The sequence below is a fragment of the Mauremys mutica genome, chromosome 16 (assembly GCF_020497125.1).
Source record: "Mauremys mutica isolate MM-2020 ecotype Southern chromosome 16, ASM2049712v1, whole genome shotgun sequence".
In the NCBI taxonomy this organism is placed as follows: Eukaryota; Metazoa; Chordata; order Testudines; family Geoemydidae; genus Mauremys; species Mauremys mutica.
In genome coordinates this window covers 29,461,435-29,477,694 of record NC_059087.1, presented here as the reverse complement: position 1 = coordinate 29,477,694, position 16,260 = coordinate 29,461,435, and the positions used below count along the sequence as shown (strand labels likewise).

At 54.1% G+C, this 16,260-nt stretch overlaps 1 protein-coding gene across 3 annotated transcripts in view; it reads right to left on the bottom strand.

Moving 5' to 3' along the window:
• The window catches only part of MORC2 (MORC family CW-type zinc finger 2), a 104,082-nt gene that overhangs the window by 62,288 nt on the left and 25,534 nt on the right, over positions 1 to 16,260 (bottom strand). For all 3 annotated transcript variants that reach the window (XM_044990461.1, XM_044990459.1, XM_044990460.1), the window contains exons 6-8: positions 2,854 to 2,962; positions 2,302 to 2,461; positions 2,086 to 2,197 (exon numbers count right to left, since the gene is read on the bottom strand). In XM_044990461.1, coding sequence (XP_044846396.1) covers positions 2,086 to 2,197; positions 2,302 to 2,461; positions 2,854 to 2,962 — 381 coding nt within the window. The remainder of the gene's footprint in view (positions 1 to 2,085; positions 2,198 to 2,301; positions 2,462 to 2,853; positions 2,963 to 16,260) is intronic.

The following is a 16,260-nucleotide window of genomic DNA, read 5'->3' as shown; positions in this document are numbered from 1 at the left end:
AAGCAGTGCCCTCTACTCCACTTACCAGAGAAGACAGCCCATCCTATCCAACCCTGAGCAGCATACCAACACTCTCTCCATACCAAGTCATAAGTCCCTCCCTTCCCCAATCTATTCCTGACCAATATCCATGGTCCAGGAAGCACTGTGCAGTCTCCTATGTCAATTCACCTGCCAAGCAATGTCCCACAACCCCTTATTAAAGCAGAGATCTTGTCTTCATCCATTTTTCTTTCACACTGAGCGCCTTCATTGAGAAGACAGCTTCCTTGCATGTAATCAGTCCACCAGTACCACCGCATACTCCCTTCAGTGAACAATCTTCTTCTTCTCTATCTGTCCCAATGCTTCCAGGTTCCCATTCATCAAAATGAAGACCTCATCTTTTCATATGCACTGTCCCCTACTCTGTTTTCCGAAGCAGAAAATCCCCCATCTCTGTTCCCAACCACCTCCTACACGGTCTTCCCTTGAGCACCGGACTCACTGTGGCAAGTGAAGTTATGAGGCTCCACCAATCTTTCACCAGGGACAGAATTTTCATATACTTGAAAAAAGGGTGAGGTCAGTATGAATCAACATGGCACTGTGAGGTAGCTGAGGCAGCTAGAAAAAGCTTCAGCAGGCTTTGGAGGTGGGCTTCTGTGGGAGATGGGCAATCTAGGGAGGGTGCATGCAGCCTGTTTGAGTAAAGGCCAAGGTTTGAGCCACAGCTGGAGGTTTCTGGTTTGGATCTATTTGGTTATTTAAAACCAGTTTGTTTATTTTCTAGCTATAAACCAGCTTGCGGGGTGGACAAAACTTCCTAGCCTGCTCGTGTCTGCATTCCACCATGATGAGCCACCCTGAGCACTGCCCCAGGTTCCCCTTCACTGAGAACGCCTTTGCCCATCCGTATCAGTCTCCCCTTTACTGAGCAAAGGATTCTAACTGTGCATGTCTGACCAGTGCCCCAGGCTTCCCTACACTGAACAGAGGGGTCCCATCCCAAAAAGGCCCCACACCCAGTCCTTTGAACAGAGTCCCAACATTCAAATCCAGTCCTACTGCCCCCTCACCTTGGCTAGGCAGCTAGCCTCACCAGAACTCCATGTCTGGTCACAATGTGGATGTAGTCACCCAACTGAATCACACTCAAACACAGTTCGAGGGGGAAGCCTAGAGATTTGCCTTCCATCCCAGTAATCCCTTCTTTCAAATGATTATAAGCTCACTCTGTACCCCAGGTCTCTCCCTCCCACCATCTCAATTAATCAAGTATCAGTGCCACGTTTGCTAATGTGCTATTGTCCTCATTGGGCATCCAGAGCACAAGAAGAACTTCCATGAGCTGTTAAGTGCATCAACGTCAGGGAGCAGGAGGTAAATTCCCTCTAAGATGCATAGCCATGCAGCAGCCTATTAAGCGTCATGCAGGCGCTCAGGGTTGCCACAGAGAGAGATGCCTTTCCACCAGCCCGGGACCTGCCGCAGCCGGGGCAGAGGTATCCCTCCCCCAACTCAGCCCTGGCCAGGGGAGAGAGGCCCGTGCCCTAGCCTGCCATGGCTAGGGGAGAGAGGCGCTCCTCCCCCAGCCCCACCCCAGCCTGTCCACAGCACCTCTCCCACCCCAGCCCAGGTGCTGCTGTGGGGAGAGAGAGCTGGGGGGAGTCCTCTCTCCCCACGGTAGCCTCAGGGCCAGCCTGCACCCCAAACCCCTCTTCCCTGGCCCCACCCCAGAGCCCACACTCCCAGCCGGAGCCCTCATCCCCCTGCATACCAACCCTCTGCTCCAGCTCTGAGCCCCCTCCCACACTCCAAACCCCTCAGCCCCACTCTCACCACATGAATTTTGTTAGGTGAACCAATATGAAGGTCATGTGTCACACATCAGCTCCATATTGGTACACATAAAATTCATTCTGAACAAGCATGGGAAAAATTAGAGGGAACACTGAGCAGGAGAGCAAAGGAACTTCTGAAATCCCAACCTGATGCACTCCAGAATGCAGAATTCTCATCAACTCGCCTGCCTGAACAGGACATACCAACCTACAAACACTACAAGCCATTCATAGGGACAACCCCAGCACCTGTTGCACTTACGTTCCTTCAGGGGGGGTTTCTGCCATCTGGATATCTCGGGGGTCGGAGGTCACATCCAGCTCTGGCTCCCCATTATCCATCAGTTTGAGATTAAAGATAATCACTAAGGTGCCTGAGTAGGTGACAAACTTGAGGTTAGCTCCATCTAATGCCATCCAAATGCCTTCTCCTGTTTCATCTCCAATTGCCCCATCCCCAGCATCAGTTGACACTTACCCTTCTCCCCAGGGATTTTCTTAAACTGCTCCATCACCTCTTGCTCTGACTTGAAGGGAGAATACTTGTAAATGAGCTCAGTCTCAATCGCAAATTTTTCCATATTGTCTGTCATGGGCTCCCGGGTACGTGTGTTCCAGGTGGGCAGTGGGACAATCACCTGCGGAAAGGAATGGATAGGGATTAAGATGAAGCTCCAACCCTTTCTCTTGAGAAAAACACTTAACTTAACCCAAGCATGGGAGCCAGTGATTTCTTCTGATGGCCTCTACATACAGCATTGATCCCCTTCTTACCCCCTCCAATAACAGCTAAGTATTAATTCAGTGTTCAACACCCAAAAACCCTGGTTTCCCATCCCCTCAGAGTTACCTTTTTATACAGTTTATTTTCTCAAACCAAGATATTTTACCCCAAGTACATTGTAAACCACAAGAAAAATCAACTTCAGAACATGTTATTTTCCTCTTAGATGAGGTACAGAGAACAACAGAAGGCTCATCTTAGCAAATACCTAGCATTATATTTTAGAGTGACAAAGGGCATGCAAACCTCATCAATGCCTTCTTCCTCGTGAAATGTGCGTGACAGGAAGAGGCAGGTCATGGTGGTGTCTTTCTTAGTGAACAGGATAAAATCCTTCCCAATCCGCATGGAACCCCTGGAGGCAGATTTTAGAGTGTGGGGAAAGTCAGTTTGAAAAACAAAACAAAACACTTTCTACTACAAGTCCTGGGCTACCAGGGTCCCTTCCCCGAACTATATTTTTTTAATTAAATTTTCAAATGCCAACAAACATGAGATAATATTCAAAAAGACGGTTACTCACCGTAGAAACTGTTGTTCTTCGAGATGTGTTGCTCCTATCCATTCCATGTAGGTGTGCGCGCCGCGCGTGCACGGCTCTCCGGAACATTTTTACCCTAGCAACTCTGGCGGGCCGGCTGGACGCCCCCTGGATGGCGCCGCTATGGCGCCGAATATATACCCCAGCCGGCCCGTCCGCTCCTCAGTTCCTTCTTGCCGGCTACTCCGACAGTGGGGAAGGAGGGCGGGTCTGGAATGGATAGGAGCAACACATCTCGAAGAACAACAGTTACTATGGTGAGTAACCGTCTTTTCTTCTTCGAGTGATTGCTCCTATGCATTCCATGTAGGTGATTCCCAAGCCTTACCTAGGCGGTGGGGTCGGAGTGAGACGTGGCAGAGTGCAGGACTGCTGAGCCGAAGGCTGCATCGTCTCTAGATTGTTGCACCAACGCGTAGTGGGAAGCGAAGGTGTGGACAGAAGACCAGGTGGCCGCTCTACAGATGTCCTGGATAGGGACATGGGCCAGGAAGGCAGCAGACGAGGCGTGCGCTCTCGTCGAGTGAGCGGTGAGGCGGCATGGTGGCACGCGAGCAAGCTCGTAGCATGTGTGTATGCATGACGTCACCCAGGAGGAAATTCGCTGCGAGGAGACCGGCTCGCCTTTCATGCCATCGGCAACCGCTACAAACAGCTGGGTCGAACGCCGGAAGGGCTTCGTCTGCTCGATATAAAAAGCGAGGGCCCTGCGGACGTCCAGGGTGTGGAGCTGCTGCTCACGAGGTGAGGCGTGCGGCTTCGGGAAGAAGACCGGAAGGAAGATCTTCTGGTTGAGATGGAAGGCCGACACCACCTTAGGGAGGAAGGCCGGGTGTGGTCGAAGCTGCACCTTGTCACCATGGAAGACAGTATACGGTGGAATGGCCGTTAGGGCGCGGAGCTCAGACACTCGTCTGGCCGATGTAATCGCCACGAGGAACGCAGTCTTCCAGGTGAGATAAAGCAGAGAGCACGAAGCCAGGGGCTCAAAGGGTGGTCTCATAAGCTGGGCCAGAACCAGATTCAGATCCCACGTTGGAGTAGGACGACGTATCGGCGGGTACAAACGATCGAGGCCCTTAAGGAATCGGGAAACCATCTGGTTGGAAAAGATGGACCGACCTCCCATAGAAGGCCGAAAAGCCGACACGGCTGCCAGGTGCACCTTCAAGGAGGAGATCGCTAGACCTTGGCCTTTAAGGTACCAGAGGTAGTCCAGGATGGTCGGGATGGGGACTAGGAATGGATTAAGGCCTCGTTGGTCACACCAGATCGCGAAACGTTTCCACTTCGTGAGGTAGGTAGAGCGCGTTGATGGCTTTCTGCTTTCGAGCAGGACTTGCTGCACTGCCGAACAGTCCCTCTCCGCGCGGGTCAACCACTCAGGAACCAAGCTGTAAGATGCAGGGACTGCAGGTTCGGGTGACAAAGCCTGCCGAGGTCCTGAGTGATGAGGTCCGGCCATAACGGGAGGGGGATGGGATCCCGAACCGAGAGCTCGAGCAGCAGGGTGTACCAGTGCTGTCTCGGCCAGGCCGGAGCGACGAGTATTACGCGGGCCCTGTCCCTCCGAAGCTTGAGTAGCACCCGGTGTATGAGCGGAAACGGAGGGAATGCGTAGAGGAGGTGATCCGTCCATGTGAAGAGGAATGCATCCGACAGGGATCCCGGAGCTCGACCCTAGTACGAGCAGAACCTGTGGCACTTCCTGTTCTCCCTGGAGGCGAACAGGTCTATCTGGGGAAACCCCCACCTCCGGAAAATTGTGTGAGCCACATCTGGGCGTAGGGACCACTCGTGGGAGGTGAACGATCTGCTGAGATGGTCGGCCAACGTGTTCTGTACCCCTGGCAGAAAAGACGCTTCTAGGCGAATCGAGTGGGTCACGCAAAAGTCCCACAGGAGCATCGCTTCTTTGCAGAGTAGGAAGGACCGGGCTCCGCCCTGCTTGTTCACATAGAACATCGCCATCGTGTTGTCTGTGAACACCGCTACGCAGCGGTCCTGCAGGTGGGTCCGAAAAGCGAGACACGCCAAGCGGATCACTCTCAGCTCTCGGACGTTGATGTGGAGGGAGAGCTCCTGGGCCGACCAGAGACCTTGTGTGTGTAGGTCACCCATGTGAGCACCCCATCCTAGCGCCGAGGCGTCTGTGGTCAGGGTGACCGACGGGCGAGGAAGGCGGAACGGGACCCCTGCGCAGACGACCCCCGGGTCCAGCCACCAGGTGAGAGTCTGGAGAGTGGGCTTTGCGACCGTCACCACCATGTCTACAGGGTCGCGATGGGGGCGGTACACCGCTGCCAACCAAATCTGGAATGGGCGAAGGCGCAGCCTCGCGTGCGCGGTCACAAACGTGCACGCTGCCATGTGGCCCAGTAGGCGTAGGCAGGACCGCACCGTCGTTGTGGGGAAGGCATGCAGGTCCCGTATGATCGAGACTATTGTCTGGTGCCGAGGACGAGGAAGGCAGGCCCTGGCTAAGTTGGAGTCGAGGACCGCTCCTATGAACTCCACTCTTTGCGTTGGAGTCAAGCAGGACTTCTCGGCATTGATAAGGAGGCCTAGTGACCGGAACAGAGAGAGTATTTCGGCCACTCGATCCGCTACCAGTTCTTGGGATGGCCCGCGTATTAGCCAGTCGTCGAGATATGGGTAGACATGTATTCGACGCCGGCGGAGGGCTGCGGCAACCACCGCCATGCACTTGGTGAAAACCTTTGGTGCGGTGGATAGGCCGAAGGGCAGTACCGCAAACTGGTAGTGTTCGCCGTTGACCACGAAACGCAGGCAGCGTCTGTGGGGAGGGTAAATTGCCACATGAAAGTATGCATCCTTCATGTCGAGGGCGGCAAATCAGTCTCCTGGATCCAGGGAAGGAATGATGGTCCCCAGGGTGACCATACGGAACTTGAGCTTGCACAGGTGTCTGTTGAGCTCCCGGAGGTCTAAGATGGGACGAAGACCTCCTTTCGCCTTGGGGATGAGAAAATATCTGGAATAAAATCCCCTGCCCCGCCTGTTGTGTGGCACCTCCTCTATAGCACCCACGCTCAACAGAGTCTCGACCTCTTGTAAGAGGGCTTGCTCATGAGAGGGGTCCCTGAAGAGGGACAGGGAAGGTGGGTGGGAGGGAGGGGGCGAAATAAACTGAAGGCGGTAACCGTGCTGGATGGTACTGAGGACCCAGCTGTCCGATATTATGGAGCACCACGCCTGGAGGAAGTGGGAAAGACGGTCGGAAAATAACGGGGTAGGATCCTGGAGGGAGACTGATGGGCCGTCCCCGGGCGTCCCATCAAAAGGCCTGTTTGGGGCCCTGAGGGGCCTTGGAAGGGCCCTGGGCCTGGTTACGCCTGCTCCCCGACGGCTTGCGGCGGTGTAAAGCCGTACGGCGACTGTTAAAAGGCCTTGACCTGGCCTGGGTAAAGGGCCGGTAGGGCTGCTGCCGGAATGACCTCCTCTGGGTAGCTGGAGTGTGCATGCCCAGAGTGCGAATGGCAACCTGGCCATCCTTCAGGGTCTGGATTCTGGAGTCAGTCTTGTCTGAGAAGAGACCCTGGGTGTCAAAGGGGAGGTCCTGGAGGGTGTACTGCACCTCAGGCAGCAAGGTGGAGGACTGCAGCCACGAAATGCGCCTCATAGTCACCCCGGAGGCCACGGTTCTGGCTCCCGAGTCAGCGGAGTCCAGGGCGGCCTGCATTAAGGACCGGGAGGCTTTCCTGCCCTCTTCCAAGAGCGCCGAGAACTCTTGGCGTGAGGCTGGCGGGGTCAGCTCCGAAAACTTCCCCAGGGACATCAAGATGTCAAAGGTGTACCGGGAAAGCAGCGCCATCTGGTTCGCGATTCGGAGCTGAAGGCCACCCGCTGAATAGACCTTGCACCCCAACAGGTCCATGCGCCGTGCCTCCTTAGATTTCGGCGCTGCCGCAGGTTGTCCATGCCGCTCCCGGTCGTTTACAGACTGGACCACCAGAGAGTCCGGAGTTGGGTGTATGTAGAAATACTCATACCCCTTGGGCGGGACCGAGTACTTCCTCTCCACCCCACGTGCCGTGGGGGGGATCGACGACGGCTACTGCCAGATGGTAGCGCTATTCCGCTGTATCGTGCGGATAAAGGGCAGGGCCACCCCCATCGGGGCCTCTGCTCCAATGACATTAGTCACTGGGTCCTCGTCCTCCGGGACCTCCTCGACAGGCAGGTTAATGGCCTTCGCCACCCGGCGGAGAAGGTCCTGGTGTGCCCGTAAATCAATAGGCGGGGGGTCGGTCGTGGATGCCCCCGCCACCGTCTCGCCCGGTGAGGATGACGAGGATCGACCTGGGAGTACCTCGTCAGGAGCCTGCTCCTCCAATGGGTGCTCATCCGCCATGGAACCTGGATCTTGAGTCGGATCCTGTGGCAATGTGGCCTCTCCCGTCGGTGATGGGGGCGGCCTGCTGACTGTGGCCTCTGGCTCCCGACGCTCCGCTCCCACCTGCCTCGGGGGAAAGGGAAGCCCTCGAGGGTCATGGTAGTCCCAGGGAACCCAAAATCCCCACTGATGGGGTCCATGTTCCCGGCCTTGGGACTCGGCTCCAAAACCTGCACCACTGCCCTCAGGAGAAGCAACCGAGGGCTGACGAGAGGGCCAGGGGGGAGCTGAGGCGACACCCGAGTGCGTCTCCGATGCCGGTGGCAGGCCTCTGAGCGGCGCCGAGGCTCGGTGCCGGTCATCACGGTACCGGATCGGAGAGCGGGACCGGCGTGCGCTGCGGTGCCGGGAGCTCGACCGACGGTGCCAGGAGCTCGACCTCGACGGTGCCGGGAGCTCGACCTCGATGGCGACCGACGGTGTCGGGAGCGGCTCCGGGAGTCTCGGTGCCGAGAATGGGCTCTGGAGCCGGACCTCCTGCGGTGCAGGTGACTCGGTGATCGGGATCGAGAGCGGTGCCAGCGACTCGGTGACCGGGAACGTCGCCGGGAGTGTGACCGGTACCGCAATGGTGAGCAGTACCAGGACTGTGACCGGTGCCGAGATGGGGAGCGGCGCCGCGACGGTGATCGGCGCCGGGATCGGGATCGGCGTGGCGGTGACCGTCTCCGAGATCGGGATCGGGACCGAGTCCTGGAGCGCCGTCTATCCCGTCCGTCAGGGGAAGGAGACCGTATCATCGGCGGCTTGCCCGCTGACTTAACGGCCCGCACCGACGGTGCTGGGGGCTCGGTGCCTCTGTGAGCTCGATAAGCTCTCTCGCCGTCGCAAATGCCTCAGGCGTGGACGGGAGCTGCAGCTCGACCTCGGCTGGCACCGGGGAGCAGGGTGGTGCCGGACTCGACGGCCTCTGGGGTGCCGGAGTCGACGGCACCGTGTACGGTTTGTGCACCACCACAGCCGGTACCGTCTGTTTCGGAGGTGGCTGGGCTAACGGCCTCGGAGGATGCAGCTTCGAGGTCGTCTTTGGCGTCTTATGCTTCCTCGTTGGGGAGAGGGAGTGGTGCCGGGATGTCGGTGCCGGGTGTCGCGGGGCCTCGGTACCGGGGAGGCTCGGTGCCGCCGGTGCGCTGCACGCCGAGGATGACTTCGGCGCCGGTGGGGTCGGCACGGGAGGCTGGAGCGAAGCCTCCATGAGGAGTTGCTTTAAGCGAGAGTCCCGCTCCTTCCTCGTTCGGGGTTTGAAGGCTGCACAGATCGGGTACTTATCAGTTCTGTGAGACTCCCCGAGGCAGCGCAGGCAGGAGTCGTGCGGGTCACCCATGGGCATGTGCCGCTGGCAAGCCACACAGGGCTTGAATCCCGGTGCCCTGGGCATAAGCCCGCACCGGTTGAGGAAGAAGAGGGGCTAATCCCTCTAATTCCCTACTTATACTATAACTAACTAAACTTATTCAATTAATCTAACAACTAAACTAAGTTAACGAACTATGCTAAAGAACGGAGAAACGCTAGGGCTGTGGAAGTAAAGGAGCACTCCACTGTTCCAACTGGCCGTCACGGGCGGTAAGAAGGAACTGAGGAGCGGACGGGCCGGCTGGGGTATATATTCGGCGCCATAGTGGCGCCACTCCAGGGGGCGCCCAGCCGGCCCGCCGGAGTTGCTAGGGTAAAAATGTTCCGGAGAGCCGTGCACGCGCGGTGCGCACACCTACATGGAATGCATAGGAGCAATCACTCGAAGAAGAATATCTCAAAATGGTTTAAGAGAAACATCTTGTCACGCTGTACAAACAAAAATCCCAAATCACTCATGCCCTAAATATCCTTATTCACCCCACAAAGATGACAATCCAGAAAAGGACATATTTTCGTAGGATTAGATCAGAGGTGGGCAAACTGTGGCCCGTGGGCCACATCCAGCCCACGGACCCTCCTGCCCGGCCCTTGAGCTCCCGGTCAGGGAGGCTATCCCTGGGGCCCTTCCCTGCTGTCCCCCCCTCCCCCACAGACTCAGCTCACCATGCCGCCAGCACTCTGGGTGGCGAGCTCCTGCCGGGCAGTGTGGCTACAAGAGCCGCCGGCCTGCCTCAGTGCTCTAGACTGCACGGCGGCGTGGCTGGCTCCAGCCGGGCGGCGTGGCTACCAGTCCTGGTGCTCTGACCAGCATGGTAAGGGGAGTGGGGAGGGGGGGTTGAATAAGGGGCAGGGGATCCCAGGGGGCAGGGAGCCGTTAGATGGGGCAGACGATCGGGGGGGGGGTCAGGAGATGGGGGGGGTTGGAGAGGCGTGGGAGTCCTGGGGGGCCTGACGGGGCAGGGTGTGGATAGGGGTCGGGGCAGTCAGGGGTGGGAAGTGGGAAGGGGCAGATAGGAGACAAGGAGCAGGGGGGTTGGATGGGTCGGAGGTTCTGAGGGGGCAGGAAGTGGGAGGGGATGGTCAGGGGACAAGGAGCAGGAGGGGTTGGATGGGTCGGAGGTTCTGAGGGGGCAGGAAGTGGGAGGGGATGGTCAGGGGACAAGGAGCAGGAGGGGTTGGATGGGTCGGAGGTTCTGAGGGGTCAGGAAGTGGGAGGAGGTGGATAGGGGACAAGAAGCCGGGGGCTTGGATGGGTCAAAGGTTCTGAGATGGGCACTCAGGGGACGGGCGGGGGATTGGATGGGGGTGTGGTCCCGGGAGGCCATTGGGGCGGGGGGGGTCCTGGGAGGGTCAGGGGACAAGGACCAGGGGGTTTGGATGGCTCAGAGGTTCTGAGGGGGGCAGTCAGGGTGGAAAGTGGGAGGGGGTGGATGGGGGCAGGGGAAAGGCTGTTTCGGGAGGCACAGCCTTCCCTACCCGGCCCTCCATACAGTTTCGGAACCCCAATGTGACTCTCAGGACAGAAAGTTTGCCCACCCCTGGATTAGATGGAGGCCTCTGGGCTTGTTCCCCAAAACATCCAGCACCAGCTATAGCCAAAAAGTAGGATCGTCTAGCTCTGCAGAAAACCTGCTCCAGACTCAGCTGGATACATATACAGTGCAAGGCCCAGTGAGCATCACTTCCTCCAGCCACATGGGGAGCAGCAGCAGCAGCCAGAAGAGCTCACCAGGGCACAAACTATGGAATCACTACAACCTTCAGAGCTCCTTGCCCACAGTGGCCAGCACTAGCTCCAGGGCACTGGACCCAGTGACCTCCCGAACAGCCCTGCCCAACCTTACCCTCCCTGTCCATTATGCTTCTCTCTCCTTTCCCATTTCTACCTCTGCCAGTTTCCTTCTCCCCCACTCTTCCCACCACTCCCATCCCCTCAAGCGCGCCCCTAACAAAGGAAAATGGAAGTTACTTACCTGTAACTGGAGGTTCTTTGGGTACGCATGCACGTCATGCACCCGAGTCTGGAGATTTTTAGTAAGCAGTGTCCCGTGGTCCGCACATGCACAATTGCTCTCTTTGTGCTCTGAACCAAGGGTAGAAGGGAAAGTGTGGAATGATGATGCTCCAGTTCCTCCTCTTACCATGAATCCAGTCATGATATGCAACAGAGGGGACGGCCGACAGGCAGTGGAATACAGATAGGGACCACACAGCTTGAAGAACCTCCAGTTACAGGTAAGTAACCTCCATTTCTTCTTTGAGAGATGGCCCCTAGGTGCATACATAGGAGATTAGCAAACAGGAGTCAAACAGGAGGTGGGTGCAAGGATGCAGATGGTATGGATATCTGCAGTACTGCCATTCCCACAGATGTATCTGCAGCAGAGGTTTGGCCCAATGCATAATGTTTTGTGAAGGTACGGACAGAGCTCCAGGTAGCCACCCTACATATATCTAATAGAGGTACGTCTCGTAGAGATGCTGTAGAGGCTGCTTGTGCTCCAATGGACTGGATTCTCATGCCCTCCCAGGGTTGGAGGGAGGATACCTGCTAGTTGGTAGAGAAGGATGATGCTGCCTGAGCTCCATTAAAAGAGCGTCTCTGGGTGGATAATGCTTGACCCTTGATCACTTTGCTGAGGCAATAAATAGTCTACATGTTTTCTTAATCACTTTTGTTCTCTGCAGACAGAATGCCAGTATCCCACTGGGCTTCTAGAGAGAGTGAAGCCTTCTCTCCTCATCAGAAGCATGAGGTTTTGCGGGGGGAAAAATAGCAGTAAGTAGATGGTTTGATTTATGTGAAACTCAGGAATTACTCTAGGGATGAATTTTGATGGAGGCGAAGAAAGACCTTTTTATGAAAAATGGCATATAATGGATCTTCCATGAGTGCTCCCAGCTCGCTCGCCATTCTGGCTGATGTGATGCAACTGTCATCAACAGATGGGACATGGAACAAGTGGCCATTGGTTCAAAAGGAGATGTGGTAAGTACTGAAAGGATGAGATTAAGATCCCATTGTAGTGTTGGTTTAACCACCGGTGGGAAAATTCTAATTAGTCCCTTCAGGATTCTAATTATCGTTGGATGAGTGAAAATAGTTTGGCCTTCAATCAGAGGATGAAAGGCGCTCAAGTGAGTTGTAACTCACGAAAGCTCATGCTAAAATAAATTTGTTAGTCTTTAAGGTGCCACAAGTACTCCTGTTCTTTTTTGCGGATACAGACTAACATGGCTGCTACTCTGAAACCTGAATTCCAGTAGGTTGATGATATGCATTCTGGCTTTTCAAGGGGTCCGGGTGCCTTGTGCAATGTGATTGTCCATGTGGGCTCCCCAACCTAAGAGGGAAGCATCCGTGATGATAGTCACCTCGGGTGAGGGTGTGAGAAAAAGAACCCTCAAACTTTTTCTGGGTTTGCCCACCAGACAGGAGAAGCCATCGCCTTGGACGGGATTGTTATTCTGGCACTGTTGTCTGGGGAGTAGACAGACCGAAGTGGAGGTGGAGCCTGGCAAATGGTGTTACATGGGTGCATGAGGCCACATGGCCTAGAAGGGAAGGGCAGACCCATTTTATCAAATTGCTCATGGTGTGGAATCTCTCCATTAGGAGAGGTAGGCTCTTGCTGTAGTCAAGTCCAGAATCATTTCTATGAAATCTGTGGTCCTTGTGAGAATCAAAGTTGACTTTTCTTCACTGATACAGATTCCCGGGAGAGATAATAGGCAGACTAGAAATGAGGTTGCTGACTGGATCTCCATGCTGGATCCAGAAAGACAGTAAAGCTGTTTCTTCTCATCCAGATCACCACCACTGAAAAAGACTTTTGTCAAGGCCCCAGGTGCCATAATGAGTCTGAACAGGAGGACTCTGAATTGGTAATGGTCTTGTGGAGGAGACGCTCATATGCAGAGGTGGGGAAACCAGAATTGGCAAAGTCAGAATGGGGTTATCAGAATAACCGTGGTGCTCTCCCACCTGATCTTGCAGAGGACACATGGCAGCAACACTAGCAGGGGAAAGGCATAATTGATCTGATGTGACCAGTGGATGACGAGGACATCGCCTTGGAATGGGTGCCGAGATCCCCTCTGGAGCAGTATGTGATGCATCTGCTATTGCTGTAGGAGGCAAAGAGATCCCTGGTCGAAGTCTCCCACTGGTTGAAAACATCGCTGACCTATGGTGTCATGCCATTCATGTTCGGTCATGAATTTCCTGCTGAGAGCACCAACAATCACGTTCTGAGTCTCTGGAAGATAGGCTGCCGACAACAAGATCTTGTGGGCAAGGCACCAATTGCACAACTACAGCACTTCTGCACAAAGCGCCAATGACCAGATGCCTGTTTGCTGATATAATAAATGGTAGCGTTATTGTCCAACATAACAAGAATATGATGGGAGAGAACAGATGGGAGAAATGCATGACACACCCTCTGTACCACTCAAAGCTCCAGAATGTTGATATGCACTCTGGATTCCCAAGTTGTCCAAGTCCCCTGGGTCATGTGCTCACTCACATGGGCACCCCATCTGGAAAATGATGTGTCTGTGATGATCTTCATGTCCAGGAAGGATGGAAGATCCCAGCCTGGATCCGACTGCAGCCTCACGACAACCTCTATGAGGTGCTTCTTGAGGCAGAGAGTCCAGTCTTCCCAAGTACAGTTTGGGAAGGACAAGCAGACACTGCACCTGGATCAAATGTGGGCTTCTCCCAAGCAGTACAGGGCAGCGTTGCTCATCAATGATCAAGAACGAACATGGACAGGAGGCGCAGATCTTGAACCCTGATGTCATCAGCATAATCCAGGCATGGATGTTGGGGAGTGGAGAACTGGAGTCCCCAAGTCTCTTAATTCCTGAAAACTAACACTAAGACTAAAACTACTGAAAAAACAACAACCAAAAGTATGTACAATTCTAAAAACAGGTGGTGGTGATTTTTTTAAAGTGCATCAGAGAAAGATGAGGACACCAGCAGCTTTGACTCGGATCATGTGGCGGTGAGAAAACTGAGGGCGCAGTCAGTCTGCCCCGTCCTTTGTTGCCTGAGATGAAACCATGAGGTGGAGAAAGGGCACATGTGCGGACCAACAGACACTACTACTTTTGAATTCTAAGGTTCCAGTGGAATCTAGTGGAATCCAATAGGGACCATCATTCAAAACTCCACATCTGTAGGTGGAATGAAGTAGCACTTCTCAACCCTTTTAGGGGAGGGAGTGCATGAGGCAGGAGTGTGCCACACTACTCAGGCCTCACTGACTGGGAGGGTCACTTGACTGCGACTCGACGGTTGTAAGATATGTAATAGTCTATGATGAGGCTCTTGAAACCTCCTTGAGCTGGATCTGTAGCTCAGACGCCACTCTTTGTAAGAGTTCGTGATATTGTCTGTGATCATCAGGCAGAGATGGTGAAGATGGGGTGACTACTTCTTTGGCAAGGATGATGAAATGGCCGCCAAAAATCCTGAATCCGGCACAACTTCCTCCTCTTCACACTCTGATGAAGCCGGTTGGTGTCAGCTAGGAGAGGGTAGATAAGGTTCATGCACAGATCTGGGATGCCTAGATTAAGGGTCCCAGGGACTCCAGTAATCCCATGGCACTGCGAAGTCATATCTTGGCAGAGACAGGACCCAGATCTACTGGAGCTTCTGACCAGACTCATCTCCCTATGCAAGGGTAGAGGTTCATCTGGAACCTCTGACCCATCAGATCAGAAGATAGGTTCCCAGTCGACAAGCAGAACCATCGGTACTGACGGATGGGTACTCAGATTCATGGATGGTAGAGATCACCCCAGTGTCCTCGAGGTGGTTTCTTCCAGGTGTGATGTTATATCTAAATAAGAGGAGAGGGGATTGAGGACATGGAGAGCAAAAAATGTACTCTAGGGAGACACAGGTCTCAGGGTGCTAGGTGTATGGGTGGTTGGGCCGCCAGATCCGAGACTTCCCTAGTTATAGTGGACATTGGAGTCTGATCTGGATGTTGAAGGTAATGGAATGCCTGTCCTTTGGTTTATACATCAGCACCACAATTGGTACCAATGGATCTATACTCCAGCACACCACATTCTCCTGTAGAGGCAGTTTACCTGGGCCTAAGTCCTTATCATCCATGTGCAAGGACTCACCTGACTTGGACAGAATCAGGGATGGACCTTTTAGAGCATCTGTCCCGATGCTTGTGACAGTGCCCCTTACTCTAATTCATTCTCTAGGCTTGGAAGTTGTAGTCTCAGCTCCTGAGTTGCACTGCCCATTTATTGAGATCAGTGTGCAGAGGGGGCTCCTTGGCCCAGATCCAACTGGGGTCTCATGGCTTTTTCAGTCTGAGCTCTCAACCCCAAGTCTGAGGAGGGAAGGAGTGACAGATGATGCAATTAGCAGAGACGTGAACCTCACCGAGACAGTAAAGGCAATGCTGGTGTTAGTCACTCACTGAAAAGAAGCAGGGGCAGGAAACACAGAAACAGTTCTTAAATCCCAGGACACAAGGCATAGTCCTTGTCTTCCAGAGAATTTTCTCAAGGCAGGGAACAAATAGTGAAAATACTAAAATATTAATAAACTATTTACAATATATAATTACAGATTAAAGAAAATAATAGAATCTGCTGTAGACTCAGAAGATTCTGACTCAGGCCACGTGATAGTAAAAAGGAACTGGAGCAGGGTTGGTCCACACTGCCCATTGTACTCTTGGTTCAGAACAAGAGGAGAGTAACTGCACATGTGTGAACCAACGGACACTTTTTACTAAAAATCTCTGGACTCAGACACATGGTGCACTTGTGTACCCATATGTGGAATACACATAGGGACCATCACTTGAAGAAAACTAGAATTTCTATAACTTGTCTTTGCATTAGAAAACTGTTGAAATGTTGTGCCTGGGGAGGGAGGCTGCAGGAACACTTGGGGATGGGGGAGGAGGCTGCAGAGACCCATGGGGATAGGGAGGTGCGGGAACAGGGGCAGATGCATCTGACTGAATGGGAAAGGCTAGGGCTTAGGCAGAGTCTGCATGGGGGAGGCTTCTCAACTCTCTAACAATCCCTCCCTCCCCACCCCCACCCCAAAAAAACACCACCTTCTCCCAACCACACCCAATACCCTCCAGATTCACTCCCAGGCTCCTACCCTCTCCCTCAGCTCCTCTGTTACCCCCGATACCTCCAAGTCTTTGAACTGCTTCTGACAGGTGCAGGAAATACAGTTCAGTATTGTAATTTAAATGAATTACTCAAAGTTCCGTATTAATATTATTTGTCAAAAAAAATTACCAGAATCTTTTTTTTGGGGGGGGGGGGGGAG